Source organism: Lagenorhynchus albirostris, chromosome 4 (genome assembly GCF_949774975.1).
Source record: "Lagenorhynchus albirostris chromosome 4, mLagAlb1.1, whole genome shotgun sequence".
Taxonomy (NCBI): domain Eukaryota; kingdom Metazoa; phylum Chordata; class Mammalia; order Artiodactyla; family Delphinidae; genus Lagenorhynchus; species Lagenorhynchus albirostris.
In genome coordinates this window covers 51,275,431-51,298,847 of record NC_083098.1, presented here as the reverse complement: position 1 = coordinate 51,298,847, position 23,417 = coordinate 51,275,431, and the positions used below count along the sequence as shown (strand labels likewise).

The window sequence follows — 23,417 nt, the reverse complement described above, 5'->3', positions numbered from 1 at the left end:
TATATGTTGGAGTTTCTAAGTGGCATTAGGTGAGTATTAGAGATTTTCAACATAATTAATATAGTTCCAAATAATGAACTTAATTCATAGATGTTGGTTGACTTCCTGATTGCATTCTTTGATGTTTGTTGATAATCAATTTTTGTACAGTAATCTTCTGATAAAACTTTAAACTTCTTCGTTTAGTTGGTGCATTTATTTTTCTTATAAGCTTTCTTCCAAACTAATTAGATCTCATTTAACACGGGGCTTTTGTACACGTCCCCATTGAGCATTCAAGTTTTGTCAACATTGCACTAAAAGTATCTCAAAATACAGTGCCTGGGTCATTTTCTCTCTGATTTAGCTTTCACCTTACTCTTAAAGCAACAGAAGATTAAGCTTGAAGAGAGTTTGAAAACTCTCTAATAAAGGTAGAACTGAAGTTTTGTTCTTAGTTTCTTCATTTATCTGTTTCATTTCTATATTTGAGTTTCTTCTCATGCAAAATCTATACTTTTCTTAAAGGCTTATGAAAATTTTGGTGAAAAAATGTTGCTGCTGCAGTGCAGGCATGAAGCTTCGTCTCCTAAGCTAGATAACCTGGTGAGTATTTTCATTTATTTTTCCTAATACAAACAGATCACATATCGAACTAAATATTGTCAGAAGTACACTTGAGAGGATAAAACACTATTTAAATATGTCAGAAGAAAAAAGAGCATCTTAGACCACAGATGGAATGTTAGAACTAAGAACTTACATAGTCATTGTATTCCATAACAATCATTATAATTTAAAAAAACAGCTAAGCATAGACTTTTATCCAATCATGAATTTTTAGAGATGGAAGGAATCTTAAAGTCATCCAACATAATATATTAATTTTATAAAAGAGAAAAAGAGTGACATTTTATATTTGCAAAACAAAAGACCACATCTTCCTATATGAGTGTTTAGCATTATCAAGAATCTCAGTGACTGCTACTATAGAAATTAGATGGATGATTAAGCAAGATAAAAATTAAACATACAAAGCTTCCCCCAAAATCTCAGGCCATAATCTTAGAAAATAGATTTAGGAAAGCATTCACCAGTATTCTCTTTAGTAACTTCCTTGTGCTGTTGTAGCCTATACTAAGCACACTAGTTTCAGTTATTTTTAATTCTCTACAATGCTATGATTCTGAAAATCTTTAATTGGTAGGAAAGACATTTACATATTACTGCTTCCTTTGTTTAATTACACTCTCCCAATTTCTCTGATATGTAAAAGGTAACTGTTTAAACATACAGTTTAAGAAAATGATGAAGTGTCCTCTAGTTATATTGCTTCTGTGGAAAGCAAGTAGAAGGGTGAGCATTGGCTCAAATCACTACTAGGTGCATTTCATGCCCAGAAAATGAAAGAAACAAAAGGAATGAGCAAATACTGGTGTCTATATCCTGGTTACTATGCTAGGAATTGTCTTGCATCTGATAAACCGTGAAAATATATCATTCTGATAAAAACCTTTATTTTTGTCTATTGTATATGCAAGTGGAAGAGTTTTCTTAAGGGGTTACCCGAGTAAATGCTTTAGAAGAAACCTTATTCAAAGATGTAAATACAAGTATTAATTATATAAGCCTTGCATAATTAACTAGAGTGGGATAAATAAAATCCATGAAAACAATCTCTGAACTTCATATTTGTCTGTAGTTTCTATCTTTTCCTCTATGTTTAATCAAAGTGTCTAACAAAGAGATAAATTTATAGTTTTTCTTATTTTTTCCCATTTCTTTTACCAGACCTTGAGCAGAAGTGATTTGTAAAAAGATTAAATAATAACAATAATAATAATAGAAACAACAACAGCGGAAAGAAGAAAAGCATAGATTCTAAAACATTCCAGTGTACATAACAAGCCTTTTTATAATGGAATGTAGTCTATAGCACCTTAGAAAGTAGCTCAAAGTACTGATTTTGGATTGTCCTGTCACTGGGACTGAGATTATCCTGAACAGTGAATATAGACACTACTATGACTTTCTAAACCAGCCTAGCAACTAGAAATTCAAAATCACCAATATTCACATTTTTCAAGATAAACTCCTAATTTCTAATTTTCACATTCCAGTGCTATGAGCCATCTTTTCAAGCATCAATGTTTTCTCTGTCTCTCTGTCTCTGTCTCTCTCTCTCTCCCTCTTACTTTTAGCTTTCCTTTTTAACTGAAACTTTTGGCAGCTTAGAACAGTACCAGGTAATAACCATCTAATAGTTTCTTAATGTAAAATAAACATGGCAGCAGAGGTCCCTTTCACTGTGTATATCAGTGTTCTCCTTGACAGGCAGGTGGGCTAGTGCCTGGATAAGCACCAAGTGCCCCCAGCAGAATTATTTCACAGTTCAAAACTAAAATCCAGTTTTGTATCCCAGGTACCAAGTGGAAAAATGAAGAGTGTCCTGGTCTTTCTAGGTCTGCTTTGTTATTCCATAGCTATGCCAGTGAGTATTAAAAAAATTTAGGACTTTTCTTTATGTTCTATTGTTGCATAGTTTGGGGAAAATTCCTGGGCTTATTTCAATTGATGTTCTGAATTTGTCACAAATATTCTCTCACTTCCAGATGCAAATGCCCCGAATGCCTGGATTTAGCAGTAAAAGTGAGGAGGTATGTATGTTTAGTCTCAGGAGAGACATTTTCCAGAGCCCTGTCCTGAGAGTTCATTTAAAAAGAATATTAGGGAGTTCCCTGGTTGCCTAGTGGTTAGGATTCTGGGCTTTCAATGCCAGGCCCAGATTCAGTCCCTAGTCAGGGAACTGAGATTCCTCAAGCTGCAGGTGCCACCAAAAAATAAAAAATAAAAAGGAGAATAATGGAAAACTTTCTGATATATAAAATTTCTTATGAAAGAGGCAGAGACTCTACCTCTTAAACTCTCAAATCATAGTGCCACAGAAGGTTTTTAAATTTCATTACTTATTTTAAATTTATGTATAACTAGTCAAAGACATTATGACTATTATATCTAAAAATCAGAAACTTGCTTCTTGTGATTTTATTGAATAAAAAATTTTCACTTTGTGCCACATAAATGGATTCGTTTTGTCACAGATGCGCTATGGTCACTTCAACTTTATGAACTCCCCACCTGTAAGTTCCGCTTTATATTATTTCTAATGATTTCTTGTTTATATACAGATAGTTATAAGGTCTGTCTTAGCTAATAAAGACACCAATCATTATTCACATGTTTTAATTAACCATTATAAGAGTTTCAAGGAAAAAAAATTATTTCACCTATCCCCTTACACCAAATTTTCTTCTTATTCATTAATATTGTACTTTCATGTAGAAAAAAGCATTTATTAATTACACTGCTTCTTTATATCTGAGAGAAATTTGTTCTGGGAAAAGACTATTCAAGATATATTTACAAATAATGAGAAAAAATAGCATAAGTAAATACTGGGAGGAGGATAAAGTTTTATTTGGATTATCTTGAAAGATAACACTAAAATTATGAAATAAGTTTTTGTCTAATTTTTAAAATTTAGCTTATACTTCCCACTATGTGCTAATTCTTAGAACTAACTAATAATGAACGTATTATCAGTTGAATCTTCTGGCATAATTTTTCTGAAAAAATTGTATGATAGTACAATAATACTATATGTTACTTTTGACTTTGGTAACATGATCATGAGACCCATTGAGGGGAAAAATCAAGGACTTCATCAATTTTCCCTTAATCTTTTTCATTCAAGTCATTCTCTTTTAAAGCCTCTCACCTAAAATCATCACCATTGTCAATTTTCTCATCTTTATCTTTTGATAGGCCCAAGTTTTCAAACTCTCATTCTCAGTTTTAGCAACTTTGCCAGTGATTTGAAATTTTTACCAACTTAATTGTCATGAAATCCTACATCTTAATGCAAGATTTGCAATTTCACCTTCCATCAATCCACATGGCATTTGCACGGTATTGTGTGTGTATCATCCATAGACAGTGAGAGACTGATTAATGAAGCCTGGAGACAGAGACTGGTGTTAAGTCAGAGAGGGAATGTTTGAATGGGAACTACTGTTGTAAGAGTTCAATTCATACATAGCATTTTCAGATTATAACTGCTTTTGCTTCCCTGCCAACCTTGTAATTGTGGAGATTTTCATAATGAAAACGGAATTAATGAGGATTCACCTGTAATCGAGAACACAGGCCCCATATAAGGATATTTACACACATAAAATTTTTACTCTTTCTCTTTCTTTTTTTTTTAACACTCTCACTTCGTCTTCTTTTTGCTCTTTCTCCTCTTCATCCAGCCTATAACAAGTCACAGGAATTGTGAACTTGATATCAACTCCTCTGTAACTTGACTTGTATACTTCTTACCTGAGTCAGGGCTTCAGAGTTAGAAAATTATAAGCTGAATTCTTTAACTGAAACTTCTCACCTAATTCTGCCTTTTGCTTTGTTTCATTGGTTTTCTGAAAGACTGAAATTCATTTCTGTAAGAAAACATGTAAAGAAATGCTAGCTAGGCAGGTGAGAGGGAGGTCCAAGAGGGAGGGGATATATGTATACATATTGCTGATTCACTTCGTTGTACAGTGGAAACTAACACAACATTGTAAAGCAACTATACTACAATTTAAAAAAATAACAAAAATAAAAAGTATAAGAGAGCATTTAAAAAAAAAATGCTAGGGCTTCCCTGGTGGCGCAGTGGTTGAGAGTCTGCCTGCCGATGCAGGGGACACACGTTCGTACCCCGGTCCGGGAAGATCCCACATGCCGCGGAGCGGCTGGGTCCGTGAGCCATGGCCGCTGAGCCTGTGCGTCCGGAGCCTGTGCTCCGCAACGGGAGAGGCCACGACAGTAAGAGGCCCGCGTATCGCAAAAAAATAAAAAATAAAAATAATAAATAAATAAATAAAATAAAATGCTAGCTAAAGAGCTTGAAGCTTCCATTGTTGACTTAAGCTTCATAGGCTTTTTAAGATCCTGGACTGAGTTTTAGAGACTGACAGAGAGGGTGGGGAGAGCTGGAGTACCAGCACTCATGTGAATTTACTGTTATTTACTACCCTTGCAGATGGTACACCTGGGTCCCTTGTATGGAAATGGTATGCAGCTCCCTCAGCTCTTCCTGCCGTACCAGATGCCCATGTGGCCTCAGCCACCACCCAACAAGAAGCGCCCACAGAAACCTTCATCTCCCTCAGCACCCAAACACCAGAGCAAGACTGATCAAGCCCCAGAGACCCAGAAACCCAACCAGCCTCAACTAAAACAGCCCCTACCGGAGCATCCTTTAAAGCAGCCATCACCCACCCCAACTCAGCCCCAAGAGGAAACCCAGACACCTCAGGTGAGGCCTGCCGAGCAAAATTCCAAACCAGAGTCATAAATGGCCTCAGAGGGCTTCAGAGGGCCATGCCACCCCCACAAACACACTTCCTCCAATGCTCCTCAACACAGATACCGCTATGTACAAAACAGAATCATTAGCTTGGACACTTTCTTCCAAGGTGATGCTGTCACCACCTATCCAAAACTGCCTGGCAAGTCTATTCTAGCCTTCATTTAATGGAAAATTACCCAAATACTGTTGAGAAGCTCCTTTTGAAATACAGAGGCAACAGGGTATAAACATGAGCACCAACAGAAAAGTCAGGGAACAGAGATTCAAATTCTACCCCGGTCCTTATTAGTTGTATGATCTTGAGCAAGTCACTTTGCCTTTCTAGGCTCCAGGTTCATCATGAGTAAATGGAATGTTCTCTAAGTCCCTTCCAGATCTATGCTTCGACTGTCTAAAACATTGCTCTGCAAGTTAACACTGCTTCCAGGACTTCAGGATAGCATAAATGTAGTCCTGACTTAAAACAAGAAGACGGGCAGATGATTTCTCAAGATCTCATCCATCATGGAGCTTCTAAAATGTTGTCTTGAGTCAATTAGCCTTCATTATCAGACCTATCATAGCTGTAGAGAATACAAATTTGAATGAAAAGACACTCCTGGCTTTGAATCCTGGCTTCAATCATTTACCAGCTCTGAGATTTGGGGCAAGTGACTCAATTTCTCTGAACCTCAGAATCTTAAGTGAAATGAAAATAATAATAGCACATATCTTCTACAGTTATGTGAGGATTAAATGAACTTACTAGTATAAAATTCTCAGCACATTACCTAGAACGTAAGTGCTCAATAATACTAATTGTTATTATTATTATTATCATCTCTGCCCTTAAAAAATTCAGTTTAATGCAAAGGAAGATGTAGACTTCCAAGTTCTAAATAATTGTCTTTAATAAGTTTGTTTCATTTTTCATTTACTCTTCTCATTTCCACATCACTCTGATTCTTTTCTTCTTTCTAGGCATTCCCACCATTTGGCAATGGGCTATTTCCCTATCAACAGCTACCGTGGCATGTTCCACATGTGAGTTCTTTTCCTTTAAACTAGAACTGAAAAATAATATTAGCATGCTGTATCTCAAACTAATTTGAGTTCATACATTTTAAATGGAATGCCATATGCCAATCAGTAGAGAATATGAAACAAAATCATCACATCAGTAATCATGTAGGAAAAAAAGAATTTTTTAATTAGATTTTTTACTCCAATTGTTGAAATGAACATAGCCTAAATCATCCAACACTACTACTAACTTAGATAATGAATTAATTTCAAAAGGTTGTGCTCCTTCACTACTATTCCTCACCCAAGAGATGAGAAAACACAAAGATTATCCTCATTTAATGTAATGGGGAAATTGGGACAAAATGGAGTTTGAAAACCATGATTAGGCTAAGATCCTTCCATAATGTCTTATTATTTCTAGACAAAGATATTTCATTGTAAAGAATTTTGCAAAATAATAATTATAGGAATCCTTTAAAGGTTAAAATCATTAAAATAAAACATAATGTTGAAATTGCATGGCAAGCATTTACGATATGAATCGCAAAATAAACTAATTGAACTATAGAAATATTAATGGTCAGTTGCAGTTAAACTAACAAAAACAACATCAATAAATATTTGATGACTCTTCATTTAGCTATGGCATTGGTTTTTCTTGTCTACAACTCTATAGTCAAGAAGGCTTTTTATAACCAAGGAACAATTCATTTCAAGCAGTAAAAATTTCTTATTTCTTTTTCCTTGTAAGAGTGACATCCTTTTTACTGGCAATACTGAACAAAGAAAATGAAGGCAGTACCAGGTGAAGATTTAAAAAGGAGATGAACATGATTCTCTTGCTGAAATATCTATTAATCTCATCTATGTAGAACTTCTGTGGGAGCTGAATTGCTTTTTGAAACCCTCCCACTATGCTTTTCTCAACACTCCTATGAGCAGAAACCCAACCTCCTAGTTTGATTAGGAAAATAAACCTTGGTTTTGACTATAAAAATATTTTAGTAATAATCCAGGAAGGATTGTCAGTTTGTCACCTTAAATGTAAACATTCAAAAAATAACATCATTATTTAATCTCAATTATTAGATATTCTAATATAGATGTTTGGATCCTAACAGCACTCAAATCTCTGTGCGTGTGTGTGTGTGTGTGTGTGTGTGTGCATGCACACGTGTGTGTATTGGTGATGGGGCAGGACGACTGCCAGGATATGCAGCCACATGTGGTATTTTCCGTAAGATAACCTGGGATCCAGATGAAGGCTTTGTATTTACCAGAATTCACTGATGGTTATGTCATAATTATTAATAGCTAGATTTTAAGAGCTAATGACTCAGAAGCTAAAAGCCACCAACAGTGCTAACGCTGACTTGAACTATTTTTAAAAATCTTGAGTTTTACAATCAAATGGCAGCATAGAAAGTGGTTTTCTCTGTGTTCATTGTGTCTTTCACCTTTCAGAGGGTACCACCAGGTTATGGACGTCCACCAGTCAGCAATGAAGAAGGTGGAGTAAGTACAAGCAAAGCTACAATCCTCATTAGGAATTACAATATGAAAGTCTCTGCTTTTTTTTATCCCTATCTAATAAAAAAGTTAAAATCCAACACATGAACCTGTAGCTCAAGCACCTGTGATTTTTAAAAAGTGAAACAAACCAAGCAAGTAATCTAAAATAAAATAAATGTGATATATCATTTCTCCCCTACATGTATAGAAATCAACCTCTCTCTCTCTCTCTCTCTCTCTCTCTCTCTCTCTCTCTCTCTCTCTCTCTCTCTCAGAAGGCTAACTTACTAACCTTTGCTCAAGGCTGATGCTGGACTCTAAACAGTGATGGAACAACTAGTCAACAGGAACGAAGTAAATCTATCTCAGAATGTTATCCCCAGAAGGAAATTAAGTAACCATCTAATGACCTCATTGTACAAATAAATTGAAGCCAAGAGAAGCTAAATTACTATTCAGTTTTACCTACTGAGTTAGAGGATAAACTGGACCCAGAATCCAAGTGTTCTGATATCCTATCCAATGGGTTTTTTAGTACACCACACTAGGAGAGGGGCCAAATGCAGTGATACACTATTTAAATATTCTAGCAATGTGTCATCAAAAAAAGCCATTGTAGTGATTGTGGCACAGTACCCCACCCCTGGAGTGTACTTCCTCTTTTTCCCTAAATATGTGATATGTCCTCAGTGAAATGTGGAAACCTGATAGTTCTAGGGGGAGGGGCTGAGGGGCGGGTTGTTAAAATAATGACATTGAAAATTCCTATTCAGTAATGGCATAAGGTGCTTTCAGATATATCATTGTGAAATAATCCCAAATGATTATTCAGATAAGTGCATGCAACCTGGAAATGGGCACTTCAATTTTTTTCATTTTTATTGTGGTATAGCTGGTTTACAATGTTGTGTTAGTTTCAGGTGTAGAGCAAAGTGAATCTGTTATATATATGCACATAGCCACTCTTTTTTAGGTTCTTTTCCCATGTAGGCCATTACAGAGTATTGAGTAGAGTTCCCTGTGCTATACAGTATGTCTTTATTAGTAATCTGTTTTATATATAGTAGTGTGTATATGTCAATCCCAGTCTTCCAATTTATCCCTCCTCCTCCTTACCCCCTGGTAACCATAAGTTTATTTTCTATATCTGTGACTCTATTTCTGTTTTGTAGATAAGTTCATTTGTACCCTTTTTTTTACATTCCACATATAAGCGGTATCACATGATATTTGTCGTTCTCTGACTTCACTCAGTGTGACAATCTCTAGGTCCATCCATGTTGCATTATTTCATTCTTTTGGACATTTAGGTTGCTTCCATGTCCTGGTTATTGTAAATATGGGGACTTCAAATTTTTACAAACATTTCATGAGAGAGTGAAAGAGGATGACACAGGCAATTTGCATAGGTATTAACATCTGCATTCCACCTCTCAGGGACACTGCCTGATTTGCTGCATGCTGTCCGAGACATATCCTCACCCATCCATCTCTTCATCTCTATCCACAAGTAGGAATAAAAATACTTTTTCTTTAGATTGTATTTTTTTTTAAAGAAAGACTAAATGACCTAAATGCCACATGTGTGTCTAACAAACATACTGACACTGCTCATGATGATTGCATCATTCATTAAACAAACATTTATTAAGCACTTCCCACTGTGCTAAGTACTGGGGAAAACAAAGATGAGAAGAATGTTTTCACTCAAAAACTTCACATGGGAAAGTCAAGTGGGAGAATCCCAGAAAAATAAGCAACTGAAATTCAGTGGGATAATTGTTAAAGCAGAAGCCTATACTGCTGTGGACACCTGAGAGTAGAGCCTAATTCTGCCTAAGAAAACCAGGACAGAGAAGGGAGCATTCAAGCTGAGTCCTGAAGATGAATCAAGTTCTCCAGGAGGGATAAATGTATAGGCAAAGAGAAAGTTCAATCTGAAGAAGCCATGTGCAAAGGCACTGAAACATAGAGTACTCAGAGAACTAAAAGTAGCTGTTTTTAAATTATTATTTATTGTAGTAAGAACACAACATGAGATCTACCCTCCCAACAAATTCTGAAGTATACAATATTGTTGCCTATAGGTACAATGTTCTACAGCAGATCTTATTCATCTTGCTTAACTGAACCGTTAAGCCCATTGATTAGCAACTCCCCATTTCCTCCTCCCCCTAGCCCCTGGCAATCACCATTCTACTCTTTGATTCTATGAATTTGACTCTTTTAGATACCTCATAAAATGGAATCATGCAGCATTCATCTTTCTGTGACTGGCTTATTTCACTTACCAAAACGTCCTCAAGGTTCATCTATGTTGGTGCATATTGCAGAGTTTCCTTCTTTTTTAAGGTCATTGTGAATAGTGCTGCAAGTAGTGTGATTTACAACCGCATAAACTACAAGGGGGAGGAAATAAGGCTGGATATAATTGTTATGGGCCAGATGATTATTTAAAATAATAATTATTATCTTTATTAATATTATATATTATTATTATCAGGCACTTAGTAAGTACTAGGCACTGAGCTTTATATATGTTACCTCACTTGATCTTCATGATAACCTATGAGGTAGATATTATTTTATTATCTCCATTTTACAAATGAATAAACTGAGGTTAGCCCAGAGTCATATTATTAGTACTGGTGGAATAGGGATTTTAACCCATATTTGTCTAGAGCCCCACTCTTTGGCACCATGCTTTGTATGTTATGCTCTGAGTTTACAGTTTGTCCTGTAAGGTAAGGGCAACTTTAATATTTAAGGAGGAAAGTGACAGAACTTTCCCACATACCCACCCCCAACCTCCACTACTCTGATGGCAATGGACAGGCAGTATTACAGGAAAGTAAAGTTATATCCAGAGTAACCAGTAAGAAAACTGTTGCAATAGTTCAGGGATATTGGGGATAAAGGAGAAGACAAAGATGAAAGTTTAGATTTTATAAGATTTGGTCATTAATTATCTGGGGAAAATAAAGGAGAGAGTGGAAACTTGGGAAACTGGGTATATAGTGGTGAATTCTGCTTAGATATAGCATATTAGAGAATAAGGTTTTGGGGAAAATGAGTCCAGTCTGGGTACATTCAATTGGAGATACTCATAAACTCTTTAGCGTAGCAGTCTTGCTGTCTCAACCTCAGGAGAGAATCATGTGCCAGAGTTATGGCTTTAGGAGTCACTGGCATGTATCTGTATTGAAAGAACTGGACTGCAATAGATTGATCAAAGCAGGTGTGCAAAATGAGAACAAAAGAATAAGGTGGATAGAGAATGGAATCCTAAAAAAAAACAAAAAGAACTTAGATTTAGAATCCAGGCCTAGGAAGAGAAAACTGAAAAGTAATGGTCAGAGAGTAAGAGTACCAGAAGGAAGAAAGGTCATGGAAACCAAGGAGGAATCAGATTTCAAGAAAGAAAGCGTAGCCAACAGTGATTTAAAAATTATGTGGCCAATAAGATTTTTACTATCACTTTTAAAAATTCCAAGCAGCACCATGGTGGGAAACAAAGAATAATTGTCAATTTCCATCTTCTTCCCTACAGAATCCTTACTTTGGATATTTTGGATATCATGGATTTGGGGGCCGTCCTCCTTATTATTCAGAAGAGATGTTTGAACAAGATTTTGAAAAACCAAAAGAAAAAGATCCTCCTAAAACAGAGAGTCCAGCCACTGATCCTTCGGTTAATTCAACAGTTCCTGAAACTAATTCTACCCAGTCAAATGCACCCAATCCCAGAGGGAGTCAGGGTGGAAATGACACCAGCCCAACAGGAAACAGTGTCCAGGGGTCTAACACTGTGAGCAATCCTACAGCTCAAAACAGCCCTGCAGTAAATGTTTCAGGCCAGGGAGTTCCAAGAAGTCAAACCCCACGGGGACCAAGTCAGACAAATATTCATGAAAATTATCCAAATCCTAACATCCGTAGTTTTCCTGCAGGAAGACAATGGCGACCTACTGGCACCGCTACGGGGCACAAACGTAATGGGCCTTTTTACCGAAATCAACAAATTCAAAGGGGTCCCCGGTGGAACTCCTTTGTTTTGGAAGGCAAACAAGCAGTTCGTCCAGGATATCCAATATACCGCAGAGCTTATGCTTCCACTGCAAGAGGCAACTCTCCCAATTATGCAGGAAATCCAGCAAATTTCAGAAGAAAGCCTGAAGGGCCAAATAAACACCCTGTGGGAACCAATGTTGCCCCTCTGGGTCCCAAACATGGTACTGTTGGCCACAATGAAAACATCCAAAATCCAAGAGAGAAGCCAGTAAGTCAAAAAGAAGGAATCGTCATTCCTACAAGGGATCCAAGTGGCCCCTGGAGAAACTCTCAAGACTATGGAGTTAATAAATCAAACTATAAACTGCCTCACCCTGAGGATAACATGCTAGTCCCAAATTTTAATTCTATTGGTCAACGTGAAAACTCTTATTACCTGAGAGGAGATTCCAGAAGAGCTCCAAATTCTAATGGACAAACCCAAAGCCAGAATTTGCTCAAAGGGATTATTTTAGAGCCAAGAAGAATTCCATATGAGTCAGAAATTAATCAGCCAGAATTAAAGCACAGTATATATCAGCCTATGTACCCTGAGGGATTTCCTTCCCCTGCAAGGGAACATTTTAATGCTGGAAGAAATACTTGGAACCAACAAGAAATCTCTCCACCTTTTAAGGAAGATCCTGGAAGGCATGAAGAACACTTACCTCATCCTTCCCATGGCTCTGGAGGACGTGTTTATTACCCTGACTATAAACCCTATGATCCCAGGGAAAACTCACCATACCTTAGAAGTAATACATGGGCTGAAAGAGATGATTCTCCCAATACAATGAGGCAACCTGAAAATCCACACTATCCCATGAATACTCCAGACCCAAAAAAGACAATCCCTTATAATGAAGAAGACCCAATAGAGCCAACTGGAGATGAATCTTTTCCAGGACAAAGTAGATGGAGTGTGGCGGAGTCAAGCTTTAAAGGAGACCCAACAGTTAGGCACTATGAAGGCGAGCAATATACCTCAAATCAACCAAAGGAATACCTTCCCTATTCCTTAGATATTAATCCATCAAAACCCAGGAAGGATTTCCCTTATGGTGAATTTTACCCCTGGAGCCCAGATGAGAATTTCCCATCATATAATACAGCTCCCACTGAACCGCGGCCAGTGGAGAGCAGGGGCTATTATGCTAATAATGCCGTTGGACAAGAAGAAAGCACTATGTTTCCTTCTTGGAATTCCTGGGACCACAGGATTCAAGCCCAAGAGCAGAAAGAAAGAAAGCCATATTTTAACAGAAATTTCTGGGATCAGCCAACAAATTTACACAAAGCCCCTGCTAGTTCACCATACCAGAAGGAGAACAAGCCTTATTCCAGTGACTTCCCAGCTGGGCTTCAGAAAAATCCAATATGGCATGAAGGTGAGAATTTGAATTATGGCATGCAGACCACTAGGTTAAATTCACCAGAAAGAGAACACTTGGTTTTCCCAGACTTAATTCCTCCAAGTTACCCAGCAGTTCAAAAAGGAGCACATTTATTTCACCTAAGCCAGAGAGGCCCTTGCTGTGCTGGTGGCTCCACAGGGCCCAAGGACAATCCACTTGCTCTACAAGACTACACTCCATCTTTTGGTCTTGCACCAGGGGAGAACCAAGACACCAGCCCTGTGTATATAGAAGACAGTCAAACTACGCATGTAAGACATACTATCTCCCCGACAAGCATCCTAGCTGGCCAAAGAAACAGCTCAGAGAAAAGACTGCCTGGAGAAAGTCAAAACCCAAGTCCTTTCAGAGATGACATGTCCACTCTGAAGAGGAACACACCACGTTCTATAAATCAGTTGGGCCAAAGGGGAATTATGCCCTTTCCCGAAACCAGTTCCCTTCAATCAAAGAATACACCTTGCCTCAAAAGTGATCTTGGAGGAGAAGGAAACATTTTGGAACAAATATTTGAAGGCAACCAGCTCAATGAAAGAACTGTTGATCTTACTCTTGAGCAGCTTGTTATTGGTACACCTGATGAAGGTCCCAAGCCAGAAGGAATTCCAAGTGAAGTGCAAGGAAATGAGGGTGAAAGGCAGCAGAGACCATCTAGCATCCTACAGTTACCATGTTTTGGCTCCAAATTAACAAAGTATCGCACCTCCAGCACTGGAACTCCATCTAGCATTGGAAGGCAAGGCTCATTTGATGGGGATCCAATTACGCCTACTGAAATTCCTAACTCACTGGCTGAGTTAGCTACCAGGGCACAGTTTCAGAATATAAATGTAGACCCACTTAATGCAGATGAACACACTCTATTTGATTCTCTTCAAGTAGGGACCAATCCACAGGACCAGGTGCAAGACTGCTTACTACTTCAGGCCTAGGAATTATCTCAATCAAGCATTCTTTGGGGAAGGAAAATACCTGCTATTCTACAGTGGTTTCCAGACATTCTTCCCCCAAGATTTGATAAGTATCTCACCCTCTTGGTTATCCTTAAGTTTTTCCCCATTCCAGCAATAGGAGGTTGGGGCTCTGGGAGTTGCTAGATCTAGTACTGTCACCAATTAGCACACACTTAAAAAAAAAACAAACAGGAAGGCTATGACCACCAGTGCCTTGAAACTTGGAAGCCACTTGTCTGGATTAGTTTCCCTTTGCTTGCCGAATCTTCCTTTTTCTCTCAAGGTTCCATACTTGCAAAATTGTCTGGTTTTGCAAGACAGAAAAGCAGATGAATTTTCCATTTTATGTATGGAGATCTATACATCAATATAAACCTAATGCACTCACTGTACTTTTTTTTTTTCTCATGTTGGTCTTTGTCAGGTTTTTTTTTTTTTCCTGGTTAATATTCTCTTTTGGAATTTTTTCTTCTACTACCTCTTTCTTTACCTTTATCATTTCCTTTTTTCTCTTCCTTCTTTTCTTTCTTTCAACCATTCTATGTTTAGCTTTCTATTTTTTCCTTCCCCATCTTTCTCTATCACTTCTTATATAATAAGCTGTCTTTAACCATCACTAGTCTTTACATCTACTTTCTCCATATGTCTTCCTCTCTTTTCACCTTTCTGTTCTGTCTCCCAATGTATCACTTGTCAATCAATCTCTTTCTCTGACTCCTTTCTTCCCTTCCATTTATCTTTTTTCCCTGCTATACCATTTGCATATCTTAAGACTGCCCATCTCACTCCCTCTTTGTATTTCCTCGAAATTCTATCCCAATTTTTCTCTTGGCCCAGCCTAACCATCATTGTAGAATGTATTTTGGAAATAGTAGACACTATTACCTACTTTTATTTTTAATTTTCTTATGGCCTTTACCAGGTAGACACAACTCAGCCAGAGGAACACATTCAAGAAGAAGAACGGGGGAAGAGAGAATATTTACCCAGAACTAGTAGCCTGGAGACAAGACTTAGGAAGGTAGAGAGGGAAAAACTCCCCCTCTTCGACTGAGCATCAGATAAAAAGAGTAGGACTTGCCATACCCCATCACCAACTCATAACCTGCAAGATCTAGAGAATATATTGGGGGTAACACTATCCCAATCCAATAACAGAAACACTCAGTGGTTAATTTCTTTAGTAGCCCAGTGTAAGTGATCCTACCGGTGTATGCTACTACTAACATATAGACTTATTCTTCATGCCCTGGTAGAATTATTCACAGACACACTTCCTTTGTATCTTGATTAAATAGTGTAAATTATTTTGTAAAGTAGATATTTCTATACTGCCTTGCTTAGAATACATCTAGGTATTTTGTTTTGTTTTTAATAATGGCACTTCGGCCTACTCTCTGTATATTCCTTCCTAGAGAGGAAGAATTCTCTGAATTATCTAGAAAGTTACCTTTTAGCTCTTAGGAATTTATTAGGAGAAAATTTCCTGGGACAGATTTCACAAGAAGACAATAAGAAAATATGTTGAAAACTTCCTGAGGATTCTTGTCCTTTGAGTCTTCTCAAGTTCCTGGCGCAGTGTCTTGCACATAGTAGATAGCTTATAAATATTTATTGACTGGTTTTAAAACAGCTTTTGAAGCTCCCACGAAAATAGCACAGTGTGCTTGTCCTGTTGGTAAACCATCTGGGATGCTGAACAAGCCACCACACTCTGTAGCTTTACATATTCAACATTTGCATTGTGGAATCTCAGGGTAAGAAGGGATCTTAGAGGTAGATTACCTAGGCCAGTCAACTAGGTGCTTAAATCCACCACCGCCACCACCAGATTTTAATCACACACTGAAAAATTATTAACTTATTCTATATAAAACTGTCTCTTAAGAATTATCCTCATCAAAATAAAACTACATTGTTATGTTTCATTACTATTTTCCAAATGATTTTTAAAATCTAGATATGAATACTTTCACTGTAAAATACTCATTCACTTCAGTATTTCATCAAAATGCATGGATCATATATTTCTTTTGGCAGATATGTCAATGTATCTTCATCTACAAGGCACCACAGCTTTAATTTATCATCTCAGACCTCTGTAATGTAAAATGCAAAAGCACAGGGGGACAAAAATATCTACTGAATTTGAGAATATAGAATGAAGAAAAGGGGGGAGGAGACATCCCTGTAGAAAACGACTCTTCCTCTTACCACCATAGGTATTCTTCCATAAACCTGGATACTAGGGCTAAGTTCCTTACAATAAAAAACTTATTCTGTGTGCCCTTGCTAAGTTATTCATTAAGCTTTTAAGGTCAGCTCTAAGATGAAGGTGCATACAGTGGGGATGGCAGGCTCTGAAAGTGATCCCCTCTTGCCTCTAGTGCCCCCATCCCACCACCGTGGCCCTATTTCTATGATGAGTTCCTATGTTTAGTGGTCATCACCTGCTGATTCTAAAATAGCTGGATATATCCTAGTGATGACTTCAGTTGATAAATTAAATAAGAAGAAAATAATATCTGAGGATGACAAAGGAAATAATCCAGCAAAGCTAACACACACTTGCCTTATAAGCTTTTCTGTCTCACAGCCTATAATAGATTTCTCTAAGGGGTGGCTGGGCATTGATCCAGTTAGCTGGAGGAAGTCCTTTATTTTTTCACTTTGAGCAAGAAGCAAAATAGGATGATGAAATATAGGGTCAAACCACCTCTGAAAACTCAGCCTAGTAGCCCTTATCACAGAGATTCTTCCCTGGCTTTTTGGATCCCCTGAACATTATTTATTTTAGTCACTCATATCAGAGTCTTAAATTTATACATCTTTAAAGAAAATTCACAAGACGTGCCATGTGAGTTACTTTTATCATTTGTTTTGACATGACTCCGCCCTCACTTAACCTAGTCTCCTTTGGTCGTGACCTGAAGGACCCTAAAGAAGATTCATCTTGTCTTCAGGAAACCAAACTTTATTTCTAAAAGCCAAAAAGGGAACCAGATATGTAGGACTTGAAGTCAACAGCTCTGTCCTTCCTTCACAAAATCTCAAAGGTTTCACTGTGACTCAGACCAAGTACACAACTAAAACTCAGAAGAAAACTGCACTTGATAGGAAAGAGGTAATCACCGTTTAATAATGGTTTATAGCTATTGGTTTTGTCCACCTGTTCTTCCATGCCTCTGCACCTCATCCCTAGCCCAGTAACATCAGCCACTGGATCTTTTTCTCTGCCTTTGAATTCATAGCCAATAAACAGGATTCAGCTGGTAACAAACAGAATAGCATGCTGAAAGAGCAGAATTCTTCAAATAAAGGAGCAAAGAGGAAACTAAGCTGTAATTCAACACAGATGTAACTGTGAAATAGATGAAGCTGCCCTCAATGCCCCATCACCTTCCCAGTTAAGGTCCTCTGCTATCACAGTGCCCCATTTCATCTCCCTGAGGACACAGCACCCGCACCCTCCATTTCTGTGCTTCGTCAAAACGGGACAGTAGGGGCTTCCCAAGTGGCGCAGTGGTTGAGAGTCCGCCTGCCGATGCAGGGGACGCGGGTTCGTGCCCCGGTCCGGGAGGATCCCACATGCCGCGGAGCAGCTGGGCCCGTGAGCCATGGCCGCTGAGCCTGCGCGTCCGGAGCCTGTGCTCCGCAACGGGAGAGGCCACAACAGTGAGAGGCCCGTGTACCACAAAAAAAAAAAAAAAAAAAAGGGACAGTAATTTCCTCTGTACTTATCCAAATAACCATGCCTCATTCTTCTCTGCACTGTATACAGCTGGTATTTGCTATGGTTAGCCTGGCAAAAATATTCCTTCTCAAGTGTTGGTTAATATGTGGTCCTCCCAAATCATCCACCATGCCCTTAAAGAGTGAGTCTAATCACAGCACACTACATCAAAGTTTCTCGAGCATTAACGTGCACATGAATCTTATTAAAATGCAGGTTTTGGTTCTGTGATCTGGAGTGGGGCCTGTAATTCTGTATAATGAACATGCTCCCAGATGATCCTGAATCAGCCAGTTGGTAGATCAAAGTTGGAATGGTGAAGTGCTAGGCTATTTCCTGTAAGTAAGGGGTAACTGCACACTCACCAGAGAAGGAACACAAAGGTCTCAACCACTGAAAAAACTGAATATCACCAATTTGAGGGGATTTATATAAATGAAGCATGTTAAGTGACAGGTTCGATACAGAACACAAAGAAAGAGGGGCAGGCCAATCCTCTCTCTATTCCTACATGTATGTTATGCTTCCTCCTGTCTCTTTACCTGGCTCATGTAGTTCTACAAAGTTCTACTTCCATCCATGAAGGCCCTTTTCCATTAATATCTCCTCCAAGATTACCCTAACCCTAAGCTCCCCAACTTCCATGAAGGCTCACAGCACATCGTTCTTTATATTTAATCACTCACTGTCTTATATCATGTGCTGATTTTTTCCTGTGTTAGTTCTACCTGTAGAAGAGGGAAGAAAACTCCTAAAAAGGGAGGCTCTGTTCTTATTCATCTCATGTAACTATCACAGTAACTGGCATTGTGCTGAGGACAGAGTAGATGCTAAATAAATGTCACTTTTTCTTTAAATACATTTTGTAAATGGATAGAAATTTAGAATTTCCCAAATTTTAATATAATTGATTAAAAAAATTAATAACAATTAATATTTTTCTAGTTACCGAAATACATACTCATTGTAGAATATTTGGCAAGTAATAAAAAGTAAAAGATAAACAAATAAAAATAACACATAATCCCACTAGCCAATGTTAATACTTTGGTCTATTTTCTCTTTTATGTGTATAAGGGAGGGAGGGTCTTGAAGTAATTATTTTATGAAATAGCCTACATTTCCCTCTTCACGTTATATAAGCAATTTCCATATAATTAAAAATACTTAAAGCTTCATGTTTGTTGTCTGTAAAATATTCTCAAGTATATACTGTATTATCATTCCCTTCAATGATGGACTTAAAGTCTCTTATGAATTTTCACTATAATAAATAATGTTGTGATAAATATCTTTATTCCTCTTTGTCCATACTTCTGATTACTTCCTCAGAAGTGGAATTACTGGAGGAAATGGTCTGAAAAATGTATTTTAGACAGGATAACATTGAATGAGATCATTGGCTTTGGAGCCTCACAGTCTGGATCCAATTATCAGTTCTCCATATACTATTTGTCAAACCTTAATAAGATTACTTTAACTCTTTGCATCTTAGTTTCATGATTTGTAAAATGAAGACAATGATTATTTCACAGGACACTTATGAGGACTAAATGAAACGTGTTAAAATGCATATGCATTGTATTTCACAAATCAGCCACTAGGTGGAGATGGAGGTTTATAATTCTAAAGTCGTGTTTCTAAAGCAATTCCCAGGCAGCCGCAGCAGCACCCAGGGAATTTTTTGAGACCTGCAATTTCTCCTGTGGCATCCCAGAACTAGTTAATCAGCATCTGAGGGTGGGGCTCAGCAATCTGTTTCAATGAGTCCTCCAGGTGAGTCTCACACACATTAAAGTTTGAGAATCACTGATCTAATACGTGTTCACATTTTTCTCTTATTTGTTGCCTGAGCAAAGAGAAGAGCCAAAAGACAACACATAACATCAACTGTAATTTACAGAAGGTTACTGAAAGCTATAAAAGCTGTGTTAAGTGATATACGTACATTATGGCATGTATGCTTACTTTTATAAGATAGTTATTTCATGAGATATTTTATGAGATAGTTATTTTTACTCACTTTTCAACCTTACATTGAATAAACTTGCCCTTGGTGACTTGTTAGTCTCTAAGTAGAGTATTCCAAGCTAGGCCATGGATTTAACCACTATACTACACTGCCACCTCAAAGCCTGTCTTAGTATCTTTGCCACACTCAGTCATCATTGGTTGGGAACAGCCCATGGACCTCACACAAAGACAAAGGAGAGGTTCCTTTCACAGCTGCTTCATCTGCACTGACTTCTCATGTATCCCTGCTAAATTGTCCACTTAAATGTATGAATGAAACTAACAGGAAGGCTTTAATCACTCTTCAGTAACTCATTTAAGAGTCACCTGCTACTCTGGATTTATACTGAATGAGTTAATGCTTAATAAAGCACTTAGACTAACACCTAGCACTTAGTATAAGTGCTAAGTTGTTTTCAATATGATAATTCTAGAGTTTAACTGAACTTCTGAAAGAAGGAAGACCCGCAGGACTTTAAGTTTGCAGTCCTCTTCCAGCTGGCATTTAATGAGGCAATAATACTGGCATAGGGCTCTCTCCTACGAGAATTTGCAACATGGTACCAAAAATTTTTTTATTGGGTATGCAGAGAAACTAAGGCAAAGATGGGAATACAGTAGAGCAGCCTCTTCAGAAACAGTCTCCCCCTAAAAGTTCTCATCACAAGGGAAAAAAAATTTGTACCTATATGAGGTGATGGATGTTAACGAAACTTATTGTGGCAACAATTTCACAATAGATAAGCATGTGAAGTCATTCTGCTGTACACCTTAAAACTTATACAAAGTTGTATGTCAGTTATATCTCAATAAAACTGGGGGAGAAGTCTCCCATAAATACTCAGAACACTTCGAAACCTACTTCTTTGCTTTACGTGACTCTGCCAAGTGATTGTGATTATGCATATGTCTTGTTTCCTCAACTAAGCTGTACTCATATTCATTCATTCAACAAATATTTATTGAGCTTCTCTACGTGCCAGACACCCTTCCCAGTGCTGGGGATACATCAATGGGCAAAACGGAAATGGCTGTGCTTGTGGCACTTATGCATTGTTGTGGAGGAGACACCATAAACATAATATATAAGTAAAATGATATAGTCTGCTAGAGGGTGATAAGTACATGGGGGTGGAATAAACCAAGACAGGGAACAGGATTTGCAATTTTTTTTTAAGTAGTCAGGGTGAGCTTCATGGTGAAGATTGTTACCGAACTGAACTGGGGTCCAACTGAGCAGAGGTCTAGGAAGTGAGTGGCACTATCTTGAGGGCACTTATCACAGATTAATCACCAAAAATCTACCAGAGTTCCCTGCATGTGGTAAATATTCAATAACTGTTTACTGATTAAATAAAGTTCAAATTCTTGGCTAAAACCACATACCAGATTGAAGATTGGTCAAGAATGATTTGTCTTTAGCATGTCAAAACTATGATTCCTACTGAAGTACCAGAGTGTCGGAGCCTTATCCCTAAAAAAAAAAAACAAAAAACACTGAATAATCAGTATGAACACAGTGGAAGTTATTAAAAATGACTATTACCATTTGAAAAAAAAGAAAACAGAACAATGTTTCTTCAAGAAACTGATTTTACCAATCAGCTTCTCATTATTTTAAATGCAGGGTCAGCATTTACTTTCCACAGTAGTCTTAGATATGTATGCCAATTGGCCTTGACTTTCTGCCATAAGTAGTTTTATGTGCCATGAGAAACACTATATTTGTCAGGATGGACCTGGCCTTTTTATTTAATTTTAGGTATAAAATGACCTCAAATATTACAGGTTTGAATTCAGTGATTAATGCATAATTATACTTACAAACCGTTCCTCAGTAATAAATGATATTTTTGTTTATTTATTTATTTTTGGCTGCACTGGGTCTTCGTTGCTGTGACGGGCTTTCTCTGGTTGCAGCGCGCGGGCTTCTCATTGCAGTGGCTTCTCTTGTTGCAGGGTGGGGCTCTAGGAGCCTGGGCTTCAGGAGTTGTGACATGTGGGCTCAGGAGTTGTGGCTCACAGGCTCTAGAGTGCAGGCTCAGTAGTTGTGGCACACAGGCTTAGTTGCTATGCAGACTGTGGGATCTTCCTGGACCAGGGCATGAACCTGTGTCACCTGCATTGGCAGGCGGATTCTTAACAACTGCGCCACCAGGGAAGTCCCATAAATGATATTTTAACTTATATACAGCAAAGTTAACACAAGCAAACTTTTTTCCAGTAAATTATTTCACACAGGTATATGCTTATGAATCTATTTAATTGTTCAAACTGTGCTGGAGAATACATATTTTGGAATACATAATTTGTTAGATTCAGTTATAACAGAGGTGATTTCTAATGGGAATTTCTCACACTATCCTGATTATCAAAAAAATTTTATTAAAAAAAATCCATATCATTTGCTCCCAAATCTGTTATATCAAAATATATTTTTCAATTAGACGCTTAATTATGTCACTTTCAGCTAATTGGTTTCATAAATATTAGAGATCCATTTTAAATTATTTTATGAATATTTCCAAAACATATTTTCCAATTATTATTTTTCTAATGAAGACAAACAATTGACCTATATATACATATAAATTTTCTCTGCACAGTGATACTTTTTTTGAAGAGAATAGTGTGGAATGAGCAAAAGCTTGGGCTCTCCAGGGCAAAGCCAAAAAAAAAAAAAAAGGCAAAATTTAGTTATGTCTCCTTATTTTTACTCTTTTGAGTTTTATTTTCTCCCCTTGTTTATTTTTTTAAATGCTAGAAATTTACCTTAAAAAATAACAATGCTACTATTTCAGTTATTTTCCCGGGGGCAGGGGGGTGGGGGGGAGTGGGGTAGTTAGTTTTATATTATCCCCCCAAAAAAATCATGGTTTCACATTCACTGGTAGTAAATATATTAACTACCTGGAATCAAAATGGAGAGCCTCTCAAGATAAGGAGTTGTGCAGTCAGCAATGACTTAAATTAGTCAGGATAGCAGGAATCCGGGGTCAAAGCTGTTTCCACCATTTTGGTCTTACCACCATAGGTAAGTGGGACCCTGTTTGTATAGCACTTGTTTCTGTCATAAGTGTAACAAGTCTCAATGTCTTCATCACAGATATTGCTCTGGGTGGCAGTAACTACTTGATTATCCAGCTCCACTTCTGTAAGATCACATTTTTTACAGCTGAAAAACAAATAGATGCATTAGACAACCCCCATCAAATGTTGTCTCAGAATGTGAGTAACTATACATTTCTATCCAAAATCAATTAGTTCGGACAAAGGGTGACTCCTTTCAGACTTCAACGTCTCTATAATACAGAATTATTTACATAATTTTTCAACCTTCA

General features: G+C 37.6%; 2 protein-coding genes across 4 annotated transcripts in view; one reads left to right on the top strand and one right to left on the bottom strand.

Annotated features, from left to right (window-relative positions):
- The first annotated feature begins 531 nt into the window (after window positions 1–531).
- On the top strand, window positions 532–14,309 carry ENAM (enamelin). Its single transcript, XM_060147240.1, has 8 exons — window positions 532–585; window positions 2,402–2,470; window positions 2,592–2,636; window positions 3,081–3,119; window positions 5,066–5,341; window positions 6,356–6,418; window positions 7,865–7,915; window positions 11,463–14,309. The coding sequence occupies exons 1-8, from the start codon at window positions 532–534 to the stop codon at window positions 14,307–14,309; spliced, it is 3,444 nt and encodes a 1,147-aa protein (XP_060003223.1).
- Window positions 14,310–22,320: 8,011 nt separating this feature from the next.
- The window catches only part of JCHAIN (joining chain of multimeric IgA and IgM), a 35,102-nt gene continuing 34,005 nt past the window's right edge, over window positions 22,321–23,417 (bottom strand). For all 3 annotated transcript variants that reach the window (XM_060147243.1, XM_060147241.1, XM_060147242.1), the window contains exon 4: window positions 22,321–23,251. In XM_060147243.1, the coding sequence (XP_060003226.1) occupies window positions 23,047–23,251 (205 nt within the window). In that variant the 3' untranslated portion in view covers window positions 22,321–23,046. The remainder of the gene's footprint in view (window positions 23,252–23,417) is intronic.